The 22062-nt window shown below is 41.9% G+C and overlaps 1 protein-coding gene across 1 annotated transcript in view; it reads left to right on the forward strand.

Moving 5' to 3' along the window:
- LOC311004956 (E3 ubiquitin-protein ligase SH3RF3-like) overlaps positions 1 to 16130 on the forward strand; it is a 90080-nt gene extending 73950 nt beyond the window's left edge. The window contains exons 6-10 of the mRNA XM_083997199.1: positions 786 to 956; positions 3812 to 4089; positions 6700 to 7025; positions 13872 to 14230; positions 15729 to 16130. Of these exons, the coding sequence (XP_083853325.1) occupies positions 786 to 956; positions 3812 to 4089; positions 6700 to 7025; positions 13872 to 14230; positions 15729 to 15897 (1303 nt within the window). The 3' untranslated portion in view covers positions 15898 to 16130. The remainder of the gene's footprint in view (positions 1 to 785; positions 957 to 3811; positions 4090 to 6699; positions 7026 to 13871; positions 14231 to 15728) is intronic.
- The last annotated feature ends 5932 nt before the right edge of the window (positions 16131 to 22062 follow it).

The raw sequence follows: 22062 nt of genomic DNA on the forward strand, positions 1-22062 counted from the left end.
GATGTTTCTCTTTGGAAATTGATCCATTCAGATATGAAAAAGATTATTCACTGGACAGAACTTTTTAAGGAGACTAATACTGAATGCATGCCCAAAGGCTTCATTGTAGCTCATTCATAACAGGTCATTAAATGAAAGAGAATGTACTCAGACAACTTGTCTGGTAAAATAAAGGCCAATAAAAATGTCAAGAGCTCAGTATTTTGCCTAAGAGAATTGTAACTGCCATCGTGACCAGCAGAACTCACTGCTGTTCAAGTGCATAAAGTTATATCATTGATGTTGTTGGTTTATTTCCCTTAATGACAATTTACAGAAATAAGCTCAGTAGATTCACTGAGTGGAGAAGCCATCTCCCACTTCTCCTCTCCACCCTGCTTTCCTAAGAGGAACTGGTGTAAAACAGGCAAGAAAAACACCCTGGGATAATGTATTGTATATGGTGGGAGTGCTGCTCCACTCTGATCTGACAAAGATCCTTTTGTAGATCAATATGTTGTCTGGTGGTCTAATGAAGGAGCTGGTTGAGAATCAACAGTTTGCTGGTTATTTGATCATCTGTGCTGCAATGTAAAACAAGTAAAAATCTGATGCGAAATTACAAAATTAGAAATAGCATGGTGCTATAGCAGCCTTATCTTGCTAATGTTCATGTATTGCATATTTTTTCATTATCAGACCATGCTTTCATCTTATGAAGATATAATAAACTATTTATTTCCTCATAATTTTTATTTTCATTTGACTCACTTTTTGACATTTTGTCTGCTGCTTTTATTCCCCAGATATCTGGCTCTATACGCGTACAAGCCCCAGAAGGCTGACGAGCTTGAGCTTAGGAAGGGGGAGATGTATCGGGTGACAGAGAAGTGTCAAGACGGGTGGTTCAAAGGCACATCACTGAGAACTGCCGCCTCCGGTGTCTTCCCGGGAAACTACGTCACTCCGGTGTCCAGGTTAGTGAGTTGGGGCTTGGGGATGAGGATGAGGATAGTGGAGGGTGTTCCTTCCAATCTCACCCCCACATCCAGATAAAAGCAAGTCGCAACTGTATTAGGGCGAGCAGTTGGTGCGGTGCTGAAGCTTGAAGTGCCTCTTCCTTTGCCCAAGAGACTGCATTATGAGTTCAGGGCACCCAGGTTTAATCCCTACAGCCGCATGTCCTGTTCAAACCTTTGATCCATTTATCACTCTTTTTTTATATGGTTTGCTCATGTGAACTGAACAGTACAATAGAATCAAACAAAAGCCCCCTAATTTTGTCCTCACACAAAGGCAATGATCACACTAACAGAGTCATGGTAATTTTTCATGGTAATTTCCTGGTTCCAACCAAAGCGAATCCAGCTCAGGCTGAGCAGTGCAATTTAGGTACTTGTTCTGCCATGTAATTGCACATGTGTCTCTGTGTGCTCAGACTTCCTCCTGTCACAAAGGCATGCCCAAAAAACAAATTTTCAAACTATAGTCAGCTGAGGTGCAATCAGTGGACACTGTATTCCTTGTGGTGATAATGAATTCATCACGCTTGAGCCTCCATATTGTGCCACACTTTGTCAGGATTGTACTTAACACATCTGGCCACCAAAAAACTACCAAAATCGTTTTGTCACACTAGAAAATTCACCAGAAACCTATTCTGGGAAGTCCGAAGACTGTAAACTGGTGTGATTGAACACAGGAGAAAAACATGTTTTAATGCACTGGAATATAAAAATGTTTAAACCCTAGTTTAAATCAATTTGATATTTTTATGTGTTTTAATATTGGAGTTGGCAGCTCAAACATTACAAACATTTTTTTAATTTCTTCATTGAGTTATTCGGAGTGAAAAAGTAACTATTATTTTTATGAGACTGTGAATATGATTTAAATATAAACTTCCATTAAATAACATGTAAAGTACAAAAGAGCAGCTCATAAAGCCTTTGCTTTTCTAATGCTCGGCTTGCACATGGTGTAGATCATCGTCACATTATTGTTACTTTTGGCATCCTAATACTAATAATAATGAAAGCAAATAAAATTGAAAAATGAGTGTGGTGAAATCATATTTGGCAATTTAATTACCCTTGTTATTTTTGTATGCATGAAAATATTTGCAGGGGCTGTTCATCTAATCTGTATTCTGCTCCATGATGCAGTCAAAGAAAACGAGAGAGCAGAAGAAAATGAAAGCAAAGGAGATTAAGGATAAGTGATGGAGAGAAACAAAAGACAAAAGGCAAGAATGAGGGAGATAAAGATAATCAGGAGATGAAGGGCCAGATATGGCTACTGAAGGAGTGAGAAAAAGAGAGAATGAGAAGAGGGGAGGGGAGGGATAAAAAACTGAATGGGACTGAGAAGGAAAAAGGTGAAGAAGGTAGAAAGAGGCCGAGAAATATTGAAATAGAGTGTTGAAAGATATAATGTGGGAAAAGGAGAAAGAGTGATAAAATGATACAAAAGGATGAAACGGCTATGAAAACAGCAGGTGTCCTTCTCTTCTGGATATGAATGGCTGCTTCACATTCTGCAGTTATGCAATCTTAGAGAGAGGGAGAAAGGCAGGATGGGCGAGTAATCAAATGAGAGGCAATTTGTTATTTTTACACATGCATACCCTCTCCCCCCCCCCCCCCCCCCCCCCCCCCATCCTCCTTACCTCTCCTCTCCCCTTCATTTGTCTGCAGTGCAGCTCAGAAATGTCTCAATATGATAATGAGGGCTGCCAAAGATGCGCACACACCTTCACACAAACACACACACAATACAGACTGGCCACTAAATAAAATGTAGATAAAATATTAACTATATAGTTGATTCTAATACACAAGAATTTCAAGAAGTTCATGAATGCATTTTGATTATTTCAACAGATTTTTAAGATGCCACAATCACATGGTGCTCTGGCAAGAAAAGCAGCTATGGTGCTATTGCTTGAAATTCTGAAAGTTACTGATAGCAGCCAAGAATATCCTTTTGAGCCTTTACAAAAACGTAGCACACACAATAAGCAGTTAGAAATAAGAGTCCATGTGCACCGGCTATGGGGAACCTCAAATAAAAGAATCTGTGAATAACAATGCTGTTTCTGTTCGTAGAAACACACACCAACACACACGTACACACACATACAGAGAAAGCCATAACTCGGTATGTGTGTGACGGGAAATCGATGGGCAGCCATAAGAGTGTGAATACCGCTGCGTCAATAATGTTCAGCTCACTGTTCTGCCATTCAGCACTCTGCAGACAGAAACATGAGCGGCTTGAGGCTCCGTACATGTTACAGCAGGACACTGTGTTGTGCTGATCCACCAGTCAGATAATAGCACTGAAATCACTCACTTTGACCGGGGGATAATAGCACTGTTCACAGCCTCTGCTCTGCTCTTATGGACTGTCTACTGGCAATTAACATTTTGCACAAAACAAGAGACTGCACTCATGTTAGCGGCTTTGCTGGGCTTCACATACGGCTTACTGGTGCTTTGAACTAAATATATTATCATCGGCTGAAGCTCCCGTCCTCACAGTGGAGCTAGAGAAGAAGACAGGGGATCACATCCTGTCGGTAGTTTTCATCCTCTGGGCATCATGGTCTATCTTTTCTTACATTGTTGTCAACATACTTGAGTCCAGATCAAATGGCGGCCTTGCTGATGGCTTGGTTAAACATGCATTTGCTGGTTTTGAGAGGACCACTGTTTCTGAAGTAATAACCTTTTATGTTGACATAAGAATGGATCTGATGAAAGAAAAGTTCCATACAACATCAGCTGGAGTTGTTTTACGATATCTGTCTCCACTCTGTCTTTTTTTAAAGGGCTCCATTTGGAGTTGCAGCTTCTCGTGGCCCGTGTCTATCCAGTCCAGTAGGTGGGAGTGGATGCGGTCAGGTGGGGAATAAAATCTCTGACCCTTCGTCTCCAGGGTCCCCAGGGCCCTCGTCGTCCCGTCCCTCCACCCCACTGGTGAACTCAGCCAACTCCATCAACACCGTCAGTCCTGCCTCCTCGCCGCAAACCGCGGCAGCCCAGCTCAAGAACTGCCTGCGTTCCAGTCAACACACAGTTAACCAGGCACGCACCTCAATGCAGTTAGGTATGGAAGAACACACACACACACACACACATGCACGCACTTGTGGTGGCACTCGAGAAAAGGCAGAAATGGGAACTTCAAAAACTGAGGTACTCATGTGAATGACAAACAGCCCGCTGTGAAAGGAGAGGTGAATCTTGTTACAGCCCTCCAGAGAAATGTAAAGCGAGTTAAGAGAAAGTATTTATGACATGGAGATGTCACTGTCTCTGGTATTTTTCCAACTTCATGCTCTGCAACATCATCCCCTGCAATGGGCTCTCCAGCCTACAGGCTTATAGGAGCAGAGGCTGGATCGTTTGGGACGTTGCGGCATTTTAGGCTCTTAGTTTCTTATTACGGAATAATAGAATATTGATCAGTCATTAATTCAAGTAGCCTCTACACCATGTAAAAAGTTGCAGACATATGCTCTCAGTGGCCTCCATTATCTCCAGATTCATCAGTGCTACTAGTCATGTGTAGAAAAAAAAACATTTTGGAATTGGACCATAAAATAACAGTACAAGGAAAACTTGTGATGTTCACAAACATCTCCGCATTAGATTATAGAATAGAATAGAAAAATAATTATTATTCATCCCCCTGGAGGGAAATTCAAGTCATCCAGCAGCTTACAAGAACTGTACTAGATAACACACACAGAGCAATAAATAACATAAAATGATATAAATATCATTAAGTAAAAGTGCATGGCCTAACAAATGGCGTTGTTTGCAAATTATGATCATTTGCAAAAGTTGAATATTTAATGTCAAATCCATGGGATTTAATTGACTGTTATAACAGCAGAGAGTTGATAAAGGAGGGTAGGGAGATGACAGATAACATGCAACAACAGGTCCACACTTGACCACACTAGGAGGATGTCACTGCCCAGTTGGTGTTTAACTGTTGAGAAAAGCCGATGAAAACTCCAAACAATAAGAGCCTGGACAGTGGATTCTTGCAACATTTTTTGAACATTAGAAATATATGTGTTGGGGATGAATGAAATGCAGCACACATCAATGTTGCTTCTTTCTTTCTACTGCATTCCGGGTTTAGGAGGGTGGTTATATTTTGTGTGTACAAATGCCTGCACAATGTTCACTGGCAATGTTGGTTTTTTTCCACTGGTCAGTCCCACACAACCCCTAAGAAACACACACACACACCTGTGTCTGTACAAGGTCTAGATCATATCAGCCTTGCTCTCCACTCAGAGTCTATTCATCTCTCCAGTACCCCAGTCTCTCCTCCTCTTTGTATCTGTTCTGTCTCTCTGAGAAAATAATGGTGAAGGTTTCTTTTGGAGGCTTAAGAGTACACACTGTGAGAACACTGCCAAGAATAACACACACAAGCAGACACACACACACAGCTACACACACACAGACGTGTACTCCCACGTACAAATGAACACAGGCTCACAAACATACTGCTGAATGACATCACTGTGCTTTTTGTTTTATGGAGGCGTAATGACAGAGCTTCATGCCTCTCCCTCTCTGCCTCTCACTCTCTCTCTTTCTCCACCTCCTTCCCTGTTCGCTGTCTCTCCCTCTGACACACACAAAAACACAAACTCACACATACACACATCTGGTCTCCATTACAAAATAAAGTATGTGCATAGTTCTGGCGTTTAGTGGTTTTATCACATGACCAGTGCGCCTCTCTATGGACTTCTGCCTCAGTGCTGCAGTGTACAAGAGCAGGTGGCTAGCAACCCTGTGTGTGTGTGTGTGTGTGTGCGTGCACATGCCTGTGTGTGTGTGTGTTGTATGAGTGTGTATTGTTGCGTACTTCTATCCTCATAAGTACCAAATGTCCTCATACAAATTAAAGGCTGGAAAAAAGGGGGGCTCCAAATGTCTCAGCCCGGCTTCATTTCTACAAGGGCTGACTTTAGAGTTAGGGCCCCAAGTTAAACTTAGATTAGTCATAGTATATTTCCATACAGCTGCCAAACCAATGTGGCACAGGATTTAAAAATGTGGTGCAGTTCCCATTTCCTAATTAAGACTAAGAAAAAACCTTTGACTGAAATAAATGTCACATTCCATCAAAATTACACAGATTCTCTCTGTGTGGGTTGTTCTTTCATGCCACATAATGTTTTCTGAGAGCGATAACCAAGAAACACCTTAACCTACCAAGTGGTTGTCATTAAATCCGTGTGGAGATTACATTATTGTAGAGAATCAGCATCAATTGCATCTGGTTAATATGTCTCCATTTAGTCAGACTGACTGATGTCCACCTAAGATTAATTGAAGATGATTTAAGGATCTGTCTTCAAACCAGGTTGTGCTGTCTGTAATAATTCCTCCTGTTCATACTAACCATTAAAAGATCCTCTCCTAATGTGCTTTCAGATAAATTGATGGGAGTGTTGTATGTTGGGATTGACTCCAGTATTCATGACAATACTATATGATGATATGATTGAGAGCAGTTTTAGTCCTTCCCAGTCTATAAAGGTGGATGTATATATTTTCAATTCCTCTCAATACGCACATAACCTTCCAGTGGTCGGGAATGTTTTGCAGAATCCACAGAGAAACTTTGACAGTGTGTTGTATCCTCTTATTTACACTGATTAAAGTGTGTTTGTGTCTGTTTCAGTCCACAGTCCTCCTGCTGGAAGCCCGGAGCGCCCCACGGTGGCCATCTCTCCCCTGCGTCCTCAGAGCTCCTCCCCCTCACGTTGCCACGGCCAATCGGGTCGTCCTCTCTCCATGGTGTCTCCGGGAACCAGCTTAGGGCCGTCGCCCCTCACTTCTCCCGCCGCACGACCGCACCTCCCGCTCTCGTCCCCTCTCTCGTGTCTCACGCCTCCTAACGTGTCGGCGGTGCTCCTCAACGGCGAGCCAGCAAGTCCCCTGCACCCACCTTCGCCAGGCCCCTCCCACGCCCCCAATCAGAGTGCCCTCGCCCCCAAAGCAGAGAAGGTGAGTCTGTCCTCAAAAATAATTACAAAAAAGGATAAAGGTCAAATGTTGTCAGCTTGTTTTAATGTGTTCTTTTGCACCAAAGTTCAACAGCCACTGTGGAAACAGATAGTGGCCTCAATTAACCAGAGTTCTTTATATGCAACAGGCTGAGAAACAAACACTTTTTCTTTCTACAGAATAATTTGTTGTCATGTTTCTTCTGATTTTCTCCACATGTTTAATCAAGGGCTTTTTTATCTGGTGGAAATTACAGGAAATAACTTATCATTAACACATGACAGGTTGTGAGAAGTCAGCTTTCCAAGTTTCCCATGAATTCTTGTTAATAAATTGAATCTCTGAGTACTGACTGTTGCAACATGTAGTAGCAGCTGGGGATACAATACTGTTATAATAAACAACGTAGACAAAATGAACTATACAGCAAAGATGAGGATGTTGGGATTTTTGCATTTTTGTCACCTTATATGTTTTAATTGACTGTAGCACCACATCTGTTGGAAAAAGGTGTTTTGTGATCTAGATATCGCAGGGATAACTGGATGTGAAATCTGTAGTGTGTGTGTGTGTGTGTGTCTGTGTCTATACGTGTGCATGAGATGTGTCAGTAATGCACCTCTACCTCAGTAAGTGTCTTTCACCCAGGGAGCTGGCACAAGCGCCGTCCTATATGTTGTGAGATCTGTGGTGCTAAAGCTGTGGATGCTAAATCGGGCTGAGCTGACAGTGAAGGATGGCACCGACGGTTCGCATCTGTCTCAGCTCCATTTGTTTCACTGTTGGCTCCACTGTCTGGTACAGCTAATCTAACTACATGGCTAGCTGACAAACAGCTCATTGACTATGGAACAGCAGGCAGCGGCCTTGTTTACATCGTCTCACCCAAAGATGGCTTCAGCTCGTATTTTTTTCAGCGAGGCCAGATTCGGGATCGTAGCTCACCACACCGAGCAGATCTCAAAGAAGTTAGAACGAGGTGGTGACAGTGTCATCCATCCATTGTCTGTACTGCTTATCTGTGCATGGTAGCAGGGGAGCTTGACCCAGTCCCAGCAGGTGACATAGGGCGAGGGGGGAGGGGGTAGGCTACACCCTAGACAGGTCACCAGTCCATCACAGAGCTGACATTCAGAGACAAGCAAAACACACACACACACACACTCACATTCGCACCTACAACCAGTGTGCATGTCTTTGGACTGTGGGAGGAAACCAGTGTAGAGAGAAACCACAGACACGAGGAGAACATATCCCTTGGCCCGGGAATCAAACCCACAACCTGCTTTCTGCAAGGCAACAGTACTAACCACAGTATCACCCAGTGAAAGTCAGTCATGGTTGTTCATTAGAATAGGCAGATGTTACTTTGTGCCATTCTGATATTAAGGAATATTCTCATGTTATCACAAGATGATTTCTTTCTCAGAAATCTGAAAATCTTAAATGACCACATGTCCAGACTAAATGATTTACCCCTCTACTCTATACAGCCTTTCTACTGTATGGATTATAGCATCCGGTATTGCTATGAAAGCTTCAGAAATGGTAATGCCCTAAAAAAAGATTCTGGATATCTATGGGTTTTTTCAGAGCAGCTCAGTGGATCAAAAAAAAAAATCAAAGCACAAAGCAATAAAGGCATTGCCATCTTTTGTTGTAAAAAAAAAAAAAAAAAAAAACTTTATCATCATACTATCTTTTTCATGTTCAGCCTAAAACCCTCATTCACACCACTCACCATTGTTGCTTTCGGCTTGGCAGAGCAGAAACATCAGGTTTGAAGTCAGTGCGGCGATGAAGCTGCACAGAGTCCATCTTTGTTACAGAGGAAATGATGAAGCAGCTATGATAACTGTCTGGCAGGCAGTTTGGTTTATCTCTGTTTGACACAGTGTCACACTGTCTAGAGCGCAGCCGGCATTACAGACAGTTATCACGTTGACATGCATTTGGAGAACATTTCCAAGAAATCTGCACGTGCACAGCAACTGCCAAATAAATGGCTGAAGGAAGCTCTTGCAAAAAAAAAAAAAATAGTCTGGAAATATCTTGATGAAATATTATGTTAACAATGATATTGACCATGTATTTCCAGTGCAGTGGGGTCTGTCCATGTGCTCCAGCTTCCACAGTCCAAAGTGATGCACACCAGGATAATTGGTGATTGTAAAGTGCCCATAGGTGACTTTGTTTGTCTCAGTATGTCAGCCCTGCTGTGATAGACTGGCAACCTGTCCAGCATGTACCCTGCCCTTGCCCAATGTCAGCTGGGATTGGCTCCAGCCCCTCCTCAGCCCTACATGGATCAGCAGTATAGATATTGGATGGAACAGACAGCTTGCCTGAGAACAAGTACATTGAGCTCCCATGATTCCTCTTGTTTTTCATTTCAGACAGATAAACCGAAAGCAGTCGAAGTTAGAGAGGTTCAGTACAAAAGCTGCACTATTCAGTTATTGAACAATGACTATGAATCCTTCCTAGATGTGGTGGTTTTTCCAATTAATCCATGTATAAGTGAGTATTTGGAATGAATGAAAACTTCATACACCCACACACACACACACACACACATTCATGCAAGCTTTTATTTTTGTACCATGCAAAATTAGCCTGAAGAATCAGATTAAAGTGCGAGTACCTGCTGCCATCTGGTGGCCCGTTTTGGAACAACAGCAGCAATGGGCCTTGCTAATGTAAACAGACACAAACAGGCGAGCGCACACATTCACAGGAGGCAGATTAAGCGTTTAAGCCTGCAGATGAAAGGAGAGAGGGAGTGATTATTCACTTTTTTCTGTCGCTTTCAATCACTCCGCCTGCCTTCCTTTTCACTTGCTTTCTCTACACCGCTCTGTTCTCTCCTTCCTCCCCACATCGTTCCCTCTTCAGCCTCTGTCTCCATCCATCCTCCTTTCTTTTGGCTTCTTTGTGTCCTCCTCTGTGCCACTTTCCCTCCCTGAGTCCCTTTTCCACTGCTCCTTTCTCCCACTACATCCCTCTATTTCCTCTCCTTCTGTTTATCTTTATTTTTTCCCTTCCCATCATCTCCTCCTTCTCCCAAGTCAAAATTCAAACAGGCTCTATTTGCACGACAGGAAGGAAATTTATGTTGCCAAAGCAGTGGAACATTTTATGTGTTTATTTCAGTACCTTGCCAGTGTACACTTGAGACGACTGTGGAGTCTCCAGACAGTGAGCATCGGTATTTCATGAGAAAGAGATTTATGTTTTGGAATGAAAAAATGAAAGAAAGGAGATCCACATTTCGACATCCCCTGAAAAACAATGAAATCATAGCATTTAAGGAAACACATCACTCCAAAGCACTGGCATTTGTAGTGTAGACGAAAGGAATGCTGTTATTTTTCTATCACGGCTCTGCTGAGTCAAAGTGTTTATACAAGCTCTAAGTCCTTTTTTTCTGTGTTGTCCCACTCTAATAGTAAGACTGCTCATTTGGGCTATGCATTGTTTTTGTTCCCCCTTTTAAAAAATATATTTTGATCAAAAAAATATCATTTAATTAACAACCCACTTACTGTAAGATCCATTTTTGTTTGAGTGGGATGATCATGTGTTTGGTTGTTCATGCTGTAGTGGTTGAATCTAGCTGCTAAATGTAGCTAATGGTTTATGAAATACCAGAAAACAGCCAAAAAAATGGACATGAAGCACAAACAGGTTTTTGCTTCAAGCCTTGTTCAGTATTACAGAGCCATCTGCAAAGGCTTGCAAATTTGGCGTGACAGCTGGGCAAACTCACCACAGGGACCAGTGGGTAGTGGTGGTAGAAAAATAAGAGGCAGATTGATTGAAAATGTAAAATAAACAGAAGAGGCGTCCTGTGTAATGTGATTATAAGTCACCATTATCCTGACGTGACCTCTCAGTTTTGGTTAGGGTGTGCCATATTGATGTTTATTACATGTGGAAAAGCTGATCCAGGGAGATGGTTAAAAGTGGCATGAAGGAAATGAAAAGATGTTTCTCGGAGAAACCTCAATAGTGATGTATTCAGGACTGTGGAGATTTTTCTTCCATCGTCACAAGTCTTTACAAGTTTAGGTGCTGAAAGCTGAGAGAGTTTGCACTGATGTTAACACCCAAACACCTGAACCTGAGAAAAGAAGGCGAAAATCTGCCAAAACCGAGGTCTGGGTGTTCCTTCTCTTAAATAACCAGGATGTCAGTTGCTTGTATTTACACAAATACTCAAATGAACAACACATGGTACTGTAGTGAGGTAATGTGAGACTTTATACACATGTATGTTCAGAAACAACTGATAGGAGGACTTGGTAAATTTAATTTTTCCGGGTTCAGAGGTTTCTGGGAGATCTCTAGCTCCCACATTGCTTACTGACCATGGATGCAGCTGGAGCATTCTTATGTAAGGTGAAGCTGAACTTTGTTTTAGCTTAAGAAATAATTACCAGCCCGGGGACACCGGTGCTCTTAAAGTTTAACAGTCTTTTTCTGTGCTGGGAATTGTGGGTCAATGTTAATGTGTTTCAGTCTCTGCAGTAGTGGTTCATGTGTCATACTAACACATTAACCTGCTCAGGTTAACCTTCTTCTCGCTGGGCATCACGTGTGCTCTCTGTTTATGCCACTGTGACGACAGCTCGGTTCTTGATATGGATGCACTATTGATCACAATGTCAATGAAATCGCAATTTGGTTAAGTTCAATATGCAAATGATTGTGCATGGTAAGCACTATAATGTTGTTGATAATGCTGATGAAAACTGCATCATATTCATTAGGTTTGCCGTTACACATTTCATCTTCAAATCAGCTAGTGTAAGGAGAGAGTCTCTTATTCAATAATGACTTCTTGCAGGAGATTATGTGGTCAACAGGTCATAAGCTCTTTATGCTCTCTCTCTCTGGTGATTTGTAATTATTTAGCCTTTCTATTGCAGCTCTGTCTCTCTTTTATAATTTCAGTCGAAAATCACGCAATTAAACAGCGCCTTGTATTCTGAGTTTTCCATCTTATTCCTGTGCTTTTAAATTCACAACTTCATGCCCTTTCCATGACAACCGCCTTGTCCATCCCTGACAGGCACCGCAAAGATGTTTTTTTGATCGAGGAACGGGTGTAAAGCAGAGCTGAAGCTTGATCCAGCAGCCAGCATGTTAAAGACACAGATGGCTGAGGTAGAGACAGCTGATATGAAGGCTCCCAGCATCGCCAAAAAATTGTAATCATCCTTGGGCATGCTCAGTATTGATCGATGCTGTCATGATTGAGAGGGTAAAATCAGCAACAAGCAGCAAGGGACAGAGAGAGAGAGAGAGACGTTTTGTCCTCCTGCTGTTGCAGAATTTGGCTGAATGGACAGCGCCTTACTCACCCACCACAGTGAAGCCTGAATGTAAAACCATGAATCTGCTTTTATAGGTGCCATTGAGAAAACAGTTTGACTGGAATCACTCCACTTTATTCTCCGAGCAGGTAGACACACAGCTTGAAGGATCATTAATGTAGCTCCCTGTTTGTTCTGAACGCACATTGTGACTGACGCTCCCAGCATTTCCCTTCTGACTTACTCAATCAGAATAATAACAACAACTGCCGTGACCATTATTTTCTTCCTTCTGAGACGCGTGTGAAAGGCAGTGGAGAGGAGGAGAAAGTCCAGCAGCCTTTTCTATTGTATTGATCACTGAGATCTATTCAGTCTTCACACAGATCAAACTCAGTGTAATGTGAGGGCTGCCAGGTGAGGGAGAGTGTTTGAACCCTTTGTCTGTTGTGTTCAAACTGTCACAAATCTGGCAACCTAAGCAACTAACACTGTGATTTTGGTCTGCATTATAAAACCTGTAAATCAAATCAAATTGCTATGTATTTTGAGTTCTACCACAAAGTATACCCTAATTTGGCATTTTGAAAACTGCACTAGTTTTGAGAAGGTTAAATGAGAAAGTTGATACAGTGCGTATTGTTGTGCATTAGGTAAAGAAAACACAGAGTCTGTCTCTGTTCCCAGTCCAAAAATCTGCCATGGCATATTAACACACCGTATCTTGTTTGTCTAATCCATACACAAGTAGAAACATAAAAACAACAACTTTATCTGCTATAATTGTTTTTCTTGGCAAACAACAGCCGGGAGCATTAAGATCCAAGAGTCTTGTAATCAGACTCAGCTTTCCAGACGACCACTGGAGACGCTGCATAGGAGGGCAAGGTGAACAGATAAGCTGTTGTTTGACAAGAAACAGTTACAGCATGTTTCCTCCACTGACGCCACACACTCGCTCATACATTAATTATCTTCACATGTAAGTTTTGTTGTAAGTTTTTGAACAACTCCTGCAAGGGGAGGGGGGGGGGGGGGCGGTAAAGTGGATCCTTCCAAAATGTGCAGAGAACTTGTCCCCAGTGTCATAAACAGCACCGAAGCAGCTTCATAAAAACAGATATTTCCTGTATTTCCAATTTCCTCTGCCTAGAGATGTTGGTTTTTATCAAATCTTTAGAGGGTTCGTCCATGTTGACAGCTCATGTTGCTTTACTCTCTGAGGCAAAAGTGGTTACCACTTTCATTTCTTGTGTGATGAGTCAACAGCAAAACATTTTATTGTTTGTTTGTTTTTATTAATACATGGAGAGTTTATTTATGTTCTTTGTATTTTCATGTAGAGAGGGGAAAACAAAGTAATACACTGTGGAGAGATTTTGTTTATACTGCTTTCATTACAATCTTGTCATTTTTTCATAAGACGTCTTGTGAAACATATTTTCCTGTATATTTCAGGCAAACAATGATCTTTACCAGCATTTCTCTTTGTTTGTTTGTTTGTTTTCCTGCGTTGCTCCATCCGTAGAAGGAGAGGAAAGCAGGAGGTTTATTAAAGCTCCTATCGGGGGCGGCGGCTAAGAAGAAACCTCGCTCGCCGCCCTCCTCCCCGCCCACCCATAACCCCTCGCTGGCCGGCCAAGACCCCACCCACCACCCCCACCACCATCACCACCACGCTCGCTCAGGTTCCTGCCCCATGGCGTCGCAAGGGCGAGCCGGCTCCTGTCCAATCGAGAGTGACATGGCAGGAGCCATGGGGATGGAGCCGCTGCACAGGAAGTCCGGTTCCCTGGATACCAACTTCCCCATGTCGCCCCCAGCAACACGCGCCGGCAACCCACTGATGGTCCTCCGGCCTGAACCCAAACCCCTGTCCAGAGAGAGGTGAGCACACACACACACACACACATTTACATGTAGACACACTAACACACAGATTGATATCTGTGTTTATCACAGACAAAAACTGCAGGAAATGTTACAACTATAAACTGCATGATCAAACATGGTATTGGCCTCCAAAGTCATTATTCAGTCATAAGCTGTGTGTGCAAAATGACACAACAGTAGCAAACACTGTAAGTAAAGTTAAATTGGACAGCTGACCATAATAATCCTGAGAGAATACTATTTGATAATCCTGGTCAAACAGTTTAGGGCTGAGAGATTTATCATGTTACAGAGAGGGAAGAAAGTCAGGCTGTGTCCTGAGAGAATTATTAAAACCCACCGATAACAAAAGCACAAGCAGAGGATAAATGGAAACAAAGCCAGAAGCAGCCAGAGGCTCATTTGTGGGCAGTAAGTCATCAGTGTGAGTGTGTGTGCGTGCGTGCGTGCGTGCGTGCGTGCGTGTGTGTCAGCGTGTGGGAGCGTAACACTAGGGTTTAATCAAGGTGCTAGCTCTCACCCAGATGCCTGTAAGCAGCCAGTCCATTAGTGCGGGCCAGAAGCAACAGTTACATCTGCTGTGAATCATCAATTGATCATCCCGCTCTCTCCAAGAGAGATGCAACCATACACCAGGCAATACCAGCGGCCATACACACACACTCATATACACACACTGTTTTCCTCGGTGGGAACCTGTAAAATCAGTAAAACACTTACAGACACTAAAACATGAGAGAGGAATGAAGCGTGTGTGTACAGGGAGTAGCCTACTGGTCATCACAGCAAACACTGCTCCTTCTGTCTGAGTGTGTGTGTGTGTGAGAGAGAAGCAGAGAGGCAGAACAGAATTGTCTTACCAATATTTTGGTAAACATCAAACCCTGTGGGACAGTGGTACACCAAAACACAGACGTAATAGTTACCATGACATCTGATATGCACTCACTGGCTTGTGAAGAGCTCCAGATATAACACAGAACAGCGCCGAGGCCAGAAACTCAACAATACATCACTCTGGTATTGTTGTACGTCATGTTTGTAGTCACGCTCTGACTTCAGAAATGTGTTGCAGGGGTGAATATTCAGCTCAGATCTCAAGAGGGAAAAATCCTGAGTTGAACAATTTAACATGTAAATTAAAAAGGTTTCAGCCTTCAGTTACACCTGAGGCTGAAACCTTTTTTTTTTTTTTAAGCGAAAGCCGCAAGCTACAAATAAGATATAAAATTCAATACATTATAAAAGATCAAATGCGTTGCAACAACAGGCAGGCAGAGTGAACACATGACCGCAGAGGAACCCAAATTGTTGGGTTTCTACCCATAATTCACACCAGTGACTGAAGCTATTGTCGGGAAGAAGAAAAAAAAAACACACTACTGATACATGCACAGATGAAATCCTCTCGGATGGGTTGTTTCAGCATGTCATGTTGCCCATGCCACTCAAAAGCATTATGTGTGTTATTACCATCTCTGTGTGGTGGCAGGTATCGTGTGGTGGTGCCCTACCCCCCGCAGAGCGAGGCGGAGATCGAGCTGCGGGAGGGAGACGTGGTGTTCGTCCATAAGAAGCGGGAGGACGGCTGGTACAAAGGCACCCTGCAGAGGACGGGACAGACCGGCCTGTTTCCCAGCAGCTTCGTCGAGAGCTTCTGAACTGGAAAACGTGGACAAAAGAGCACACAATGTTCCTGTTCCTTGGTCACAAAACAAACACACACACACACACACTAACAGATCACACACAAAGGTTGAGCTGATATTGGGTTTTCCAGAATTACACTTAAGGATTAAATATGAAAACACCTGTCTAAATTTGCTTTTAAAAGCTGGTAGCCCAAAAAAATTTATATAGGATAATTGGTAACACTTTAATATGTGTTCATAAAACTGACATAACACTGTCATAACCATGACATGACACCTGTCATAAACATCAATGAATACTTATGACAGTTGTCGTTAAGTGTCATTCGGTAAGTTATGTCACTTTTGATGAAAGTTGACATTGTTTGAGATATCCTTGTTATGACAACTTGACATATTTTTTAAAGTTTGGCAATTAGGTCTACTATGACAGGTTATGTTGTCTTTATGTCAAGTTCTCATAACAAGTACATCTCAAACAATGTCAACTTTCATCAGAAGTGACATAACTTACCAAATGACACTTAACGACAACTGTCATAAGTATTCAATGATGTTTATGATGACAGGTGTCATGTCATGGTTGTGACAGTGTTATGTCAGTTTTATGAACACGTATTCAAGTAAAGTGTTGCCGGATAATTTAACCCAAAAACACGAGACAAACATATTAAAAACTGTTACAAAACATCATTAATTTTAATAGTTCAAGTCCAGTGTAATAGCTCGTATCAGTCCAACTAATTCCCATACACACACACATACAGGAAAGCTAGCCCCGGCTTCGACCAGCCCAGCCAAATAGGAAGCGGGTCATCTTTCCCGTCATTCACCTGTTGACGGCGTCGGGGCCTTGTCCGGATTCAGCATCTGGACTCGTGAAGTTGACTACTGAAGGCACACACGGACTCAAAGAGCACAGAAAGACAGACCTCTGCCTCCCAGTTCTCCTCCTTGGCATCATCCACCAGCAAACACTAGCACAAGAAGCATTAGCTCTGCTTTTCCACTGAGACCTCAGAACTTGAATTTGGGTGCTTTTCGTCGCCCGAGAGGTGGAAACGTACCACCAGGTGATGAGGGAAGTGTGTGAGCCAACACGCCAGGACCATCGTGAGCACATATCTGTGTCTAGTTTGTGACAGCAAGTGCAGGTGTTTCTTTTCAGTCCAGTATATGTTAATAACAATGCATGTAGCATTATTATGTTTTTTTAATATGTTGAAATAGATGTTTGTGTTGTCCCAACCTAGCCATGCTGTGATGATCTGTCACAGGATTTTTAATTTTGAAAAAAAATCGGTACAAAAAGTAAAATATGAATTAGGTGATTTGTTATTTTCTATTTATAGATCTCATATGAATTTATACAACCATTTTTTTTTATTTACATTCATCCCTCATAGACCTCACAGCTGCATTGAACTGAATGTAGAGAGAAACAGGAAGTCACGCCAAAACTCTTTTAAAGAACTGATTTGTATTTCTAGAGTTGTTTTTTGAACTTCTATATGGGATTAGAGAGAAAGAAATGCACTTGATAATATCTGATACATCTTGCCAATATATCTACATATACAGTATCTTACACACTCTTATTATTTATTTGACAAAAGGGATTTCCATGGCTATTTCACATTGTATTATAAGCAAGCATCATTTTTCTTTAAGCAGGCACAGATCTTTTTTAATAAGATAAAATCCAAACAGAACTTTCTTACAGATATTTTACTTTGAAATGTGTGAGTTTAAGACACGGTTAATGCCAGTGAACAGCAACAGGAACTCCTCTTCCTCAGCTTTTTCTTCAGATACTTTTCAGAGGGTTTTTTTTTTGTCTGACTGCAGCAATATTGCGAAACAGAACACGTACAGATTTGACGCTCATAGAGTAATGTTCGGTCGAGGGGGAAACACCTGTGAGTCAGAGGACAGGGACACAAATTTGTCGTCGCGCAACTGCCAAACAACTTTTCCTCTGATCTTGTTGACCTCTAACAAATATTTTTGTACCGCTTCAGTACTCGCTTTGTGAATTTCTACGTCCTGAGTGTGGATTAAGGCTTGTGTAGTTTACAAAAATCCACAACTATCTACCTTTTTTCCCTGTTTCTGAACATAGAAGCACAGCGAAACTCAGAGCTTGACTCGCTCACTGTGTGTGTGTGTGTGTGTTTCTGTTTGTGTGTGTGCGCCTGTGTGTGTCTGAGAGTAATGAGGTCAGCAGGATTTTATTACCAGCCAAGCATCAAAGCACAAACTGCTGCTGGCTGTGTGCACACAGGTGAGGGTCACTGATTGGCTGAGCACATTTTAGTCTTATTGGCTCTAACTGGATCATAACCAGGGGAGAGTCAGTCAGTGGAGAAGCGCTAACTGGATTTGGTTCGAGTAGAAACACAAACGACACACAGAACAGTGAAGTTACAGGTGTTGAATCAGAATCAAAAGCCTTATCAACCTTTTACATCTGATATTTTGATCCATATCATTTTTCAGCACAACCTGTTATGTTATTGCCATTGAGGAGACACAAAATTAAAGCACAGGCAATTTGTACTTGTTTTTCATATTATTCAATATTTTGTGAGGGGAAACCATGATCCCTTAAACTGTGAAGAAAAGTGAACAAAAACAAGGAAGGGAGATACATTTCACATATGGTAGTAACAGAAAGAAACATGGACTGCTTCATTTTCTGGTGGCTGGCAGTGCTTTATGGGTAATTCTGAGCATCTGGAGCAGCAGATGAAACCAAAAACACATTTTATTCCCAACTAGGGCTAGACTGACACATGAAGTTTTTCAAATCGTGGCTATAAAGCAGTTGGTTTATTTATTTTTTATTTTTTTCACTCTTTAATTTCCACTATTTGAACCCTGTTTTATATAAATGTGAGAGACTATGATACTTGTGCAGCTTTCAGTGGGCTGTTTAAGTTGAGCCAGGTTGAAGTGCCATTCTATTTGCTATGAGAATGTCAGAAAATATACTGGAAACTTCAATCCAAATATATCCACATTGGCTTTCAAGATCTGTCAGTCAAACCCTAGTGCCTACAAACACCAACACACACGCACACACACAAATACACACTGTATCTGGCAGAACAGCCTGTCTCTCGTCTCGATCTCTTCTTTCTCACTCCCTTCATCTGCTTTGTCGCCACAATGAGCCTGCTGGTTGTTTTTCTTGTAGATCTGTTCTGCTTGACCTATTGACAAAAAAAAAACACAAAAAAACACAGCGGATCCCAGAGCAGCTCTGCACAAAAACCCAGAGAGACAGCCTCTCTGTTTGTACACCGGCTGAACAGAGGACTCTAATTTCTACTGAGTCAAACTTAAGCACAAGTCCTCGTTCATGTCAGAGACCGACAGGTCTCGACAGTCTTTTGTTTTTCGTGAGGTCGATGCTGTGATGAGGAGGAGGAGGAGGTGGAGCAGAAGAGTTTACAAGAGTCAAAACATCAGGAATACAACCACTGCACAGTGGTCACTTTACATGAAATAACTTGAACCGCTGGTTTCACTAATGTTTTCATGTGTTTTATTTACGTGATGTGAGCTTCAGCTTCCTGGTTGTAAATACCACTTGAGTGCTCATGGTGACAGCTTGAAAAATGTGAACAAGCCATTAAACAGTAGTGGTTATTACCACTGTATGTGAACACAACTTAACAGACACCATTGCACATCCAAATTCTGTTTGTTTTTTTGTTGTTGTTGTTGTTTTTTTCTCCCATTGGATTTAATATTAAATTACTGTCCAGTCCCTTTTTGGAGCGTCGTTCCAGGAAGCCTGAGCACTCACCCTGCCATCTTGAATTAGATGTCAGTCATATTTGTTCCTATGGATACTTGTGTGTATGGGTGTGTATGTGTGTGTGTGTGTGTGTGTGCGTGTGTGTATGTATGTATGTGTGAGGAGAAGAAAGGCCTCTGTATGTAGCTCTTTACAGAAAAAAAGGAACTTTATGATAAAGTTTGGCATGATGTGGACGCTCATGCCTCATCAGGACTTGGTGCCAGGTTGTTGAGAAGAGCGGTGCAGAGAGAGAAACCGAGAAAAAAAGAAAGTATATATATAATTCTATATTGTGCAGAATATTTATAGGCCTTTTGTGCCATTGAAGTCATGCTCTGCGCTGACCATGCCCAGCGCTCTCTACCATGTGATCATTATACATCGTCTTGTACTGATGACTCGTGGTTGATTTGATTGTTTTTTTCATGTCAAGTGCATTTTTCGCAATAAATGCCTTTGTTTTAAAACAGATTTGCAGCGCTTTTTTTTTTTTTTTTTTGCATCTGCTGCGGCTTCATAACGGGGATCACACAAAATGAAATGGGAAACAATCCACATTTGTGTACTCTAATGCCTAACAAACACATTACTTGTATAGCTCATTAGGATATTATACTTGTCCCCTGGACGATTCCACCTGAGAATCATATTATATTCTGCTCTAATTATAATTATGGGCACTCACAATATGCTCATTATGAGCTTATGGAGTCTTATGGAGAGCAACACTCCAGGAGAGGTTATCTGCCAGTGTGAATTATTATCTCCACCAAGCTGGTAAAAGATGGTTAGGAATAAAAGCTGACACTCTGGCTGTCTTTTCATCATTCCCTCCATCTCTCGCTGTGTCCGTGTGTGTGTGCCTCGCTCTCTCTCTCTCTCTCTCTCTCTTTTGTGTTCTCAGGCCAACACTGGCATGGTCGAGGTGTGTAATTGGTAATTTCAGAGCGTCGCTGGCACTCCCCTTAAATGACAACCTCATCTCTCCAGCAGCCGGGCCTGTCTCCAGTGATCACCTCCATTTGCATTTAGAGTGAGTGGCGAAAGGTGACAAGGGTATGTGTATGTGAAGGTCTTGTGTGTGCCAGTGCACAGGTGGGTGACAGTTATCTTGGATGGAAGCGCACTTGGAAAATCTTGACTGAAATATATATACACACACACACACATACAGGCTTTAAGTGGTGTATTTAAGGTGTTGCGAGTAGCAGACCTAGATTTTTTTTTTTTCACATTTCTACTGTGGAGAGATGGTGAGAACTGGGAGAAATCACTTAGCACCCTGTAGATGAACCAGGTGGTTAAAGATGTCTATATACACACACACAATAGGTAGCATCATCATCGTCTTTTTCCGAGCTAACAGTGAGATGCTGCAGCACTCTGCAGGAGGATAAGCATTCCTCTGCTTTACGCCAGACCTGTCTGTCTACCTGTCTGTAGGCCACCTCTGAGCCACATGAAGGGCAATAGAGCTGGAGGGTAAGACACTGCAGGGAACCAGACCTCTGCCAGCCGGAGCAGAGATTCCCTTTGTATGTGTGCGAGTGTGTGTTCAAATAAAGCAGGTGGTGGGCAGGTAGTGCTGTGTCTCACATCTTTCTCTAAAGCTGAAAGCTCTGATCGTCCTCTATCCTCTTAGCTTCTGATAAAAGGGAAAGAAATATACATGAATAACAGGAGCGTAGTGGAATTAAGTCAGAAAACCTTTCAGATGCTTTTACTCACAGCAAACATCAAATGTATGCCTCATAATGTTACATTAACTAAATCACAATTGATTTCTACAAGGAAATAAAACTGCTTTGTTTAATACAGCAAAGAAAAGCTCTTAACACAGTTCATTACATCACAAGATCTCATCAATGGTAATAACTTTGAAAATGATGCCACATACAATACTTAGATCAGTCTCCATCTCTCATTTCTATTTAACTACAATATTGTACCTGGTCAGACACGTTGACTTCAGCCCTAGGCTTGAGATTTGCCTCCAGTGCCTTGTTTCCAATGAATAAAGCTTCAACAAAGAAATAATATTAAACTACACTATTATAAAACAAATTAATAAAAGCAAGAGAGAGGGAGAGAGAGAAGGGTCAGGCTGTGTGTCTCAACTGTGATCGCCTGACTGAACCGGTATCAATTCCACACCCCCTCCCATTACAGGAACATTAAAGCAATTCAGGTGTGCAGTAATTAAAAGGCAATGGCCCTAGTCACCTATTCCACACACACTTGCATAGACAATGAAGATGGTGTTACATTATAGACAGTAAATGTCAATTTTAAAAACTTCAACCTGTATATAGTGTAAATAATCCTTCACTTTCTTTTATCATCTACTGTCCATTACTGTTATTATT

The sequence above is a fragment of the Trachurus trachurus genome (assembly GCF_905171665.1).
Source record: "Trachurus trachurus genome assembly, chromosome: 21".
NCBI lineage: Eukaryota > Metazoa > Chordata > Actinopteri > Carangiformes > Carangidae > Trachurus > Trachurus trachurus.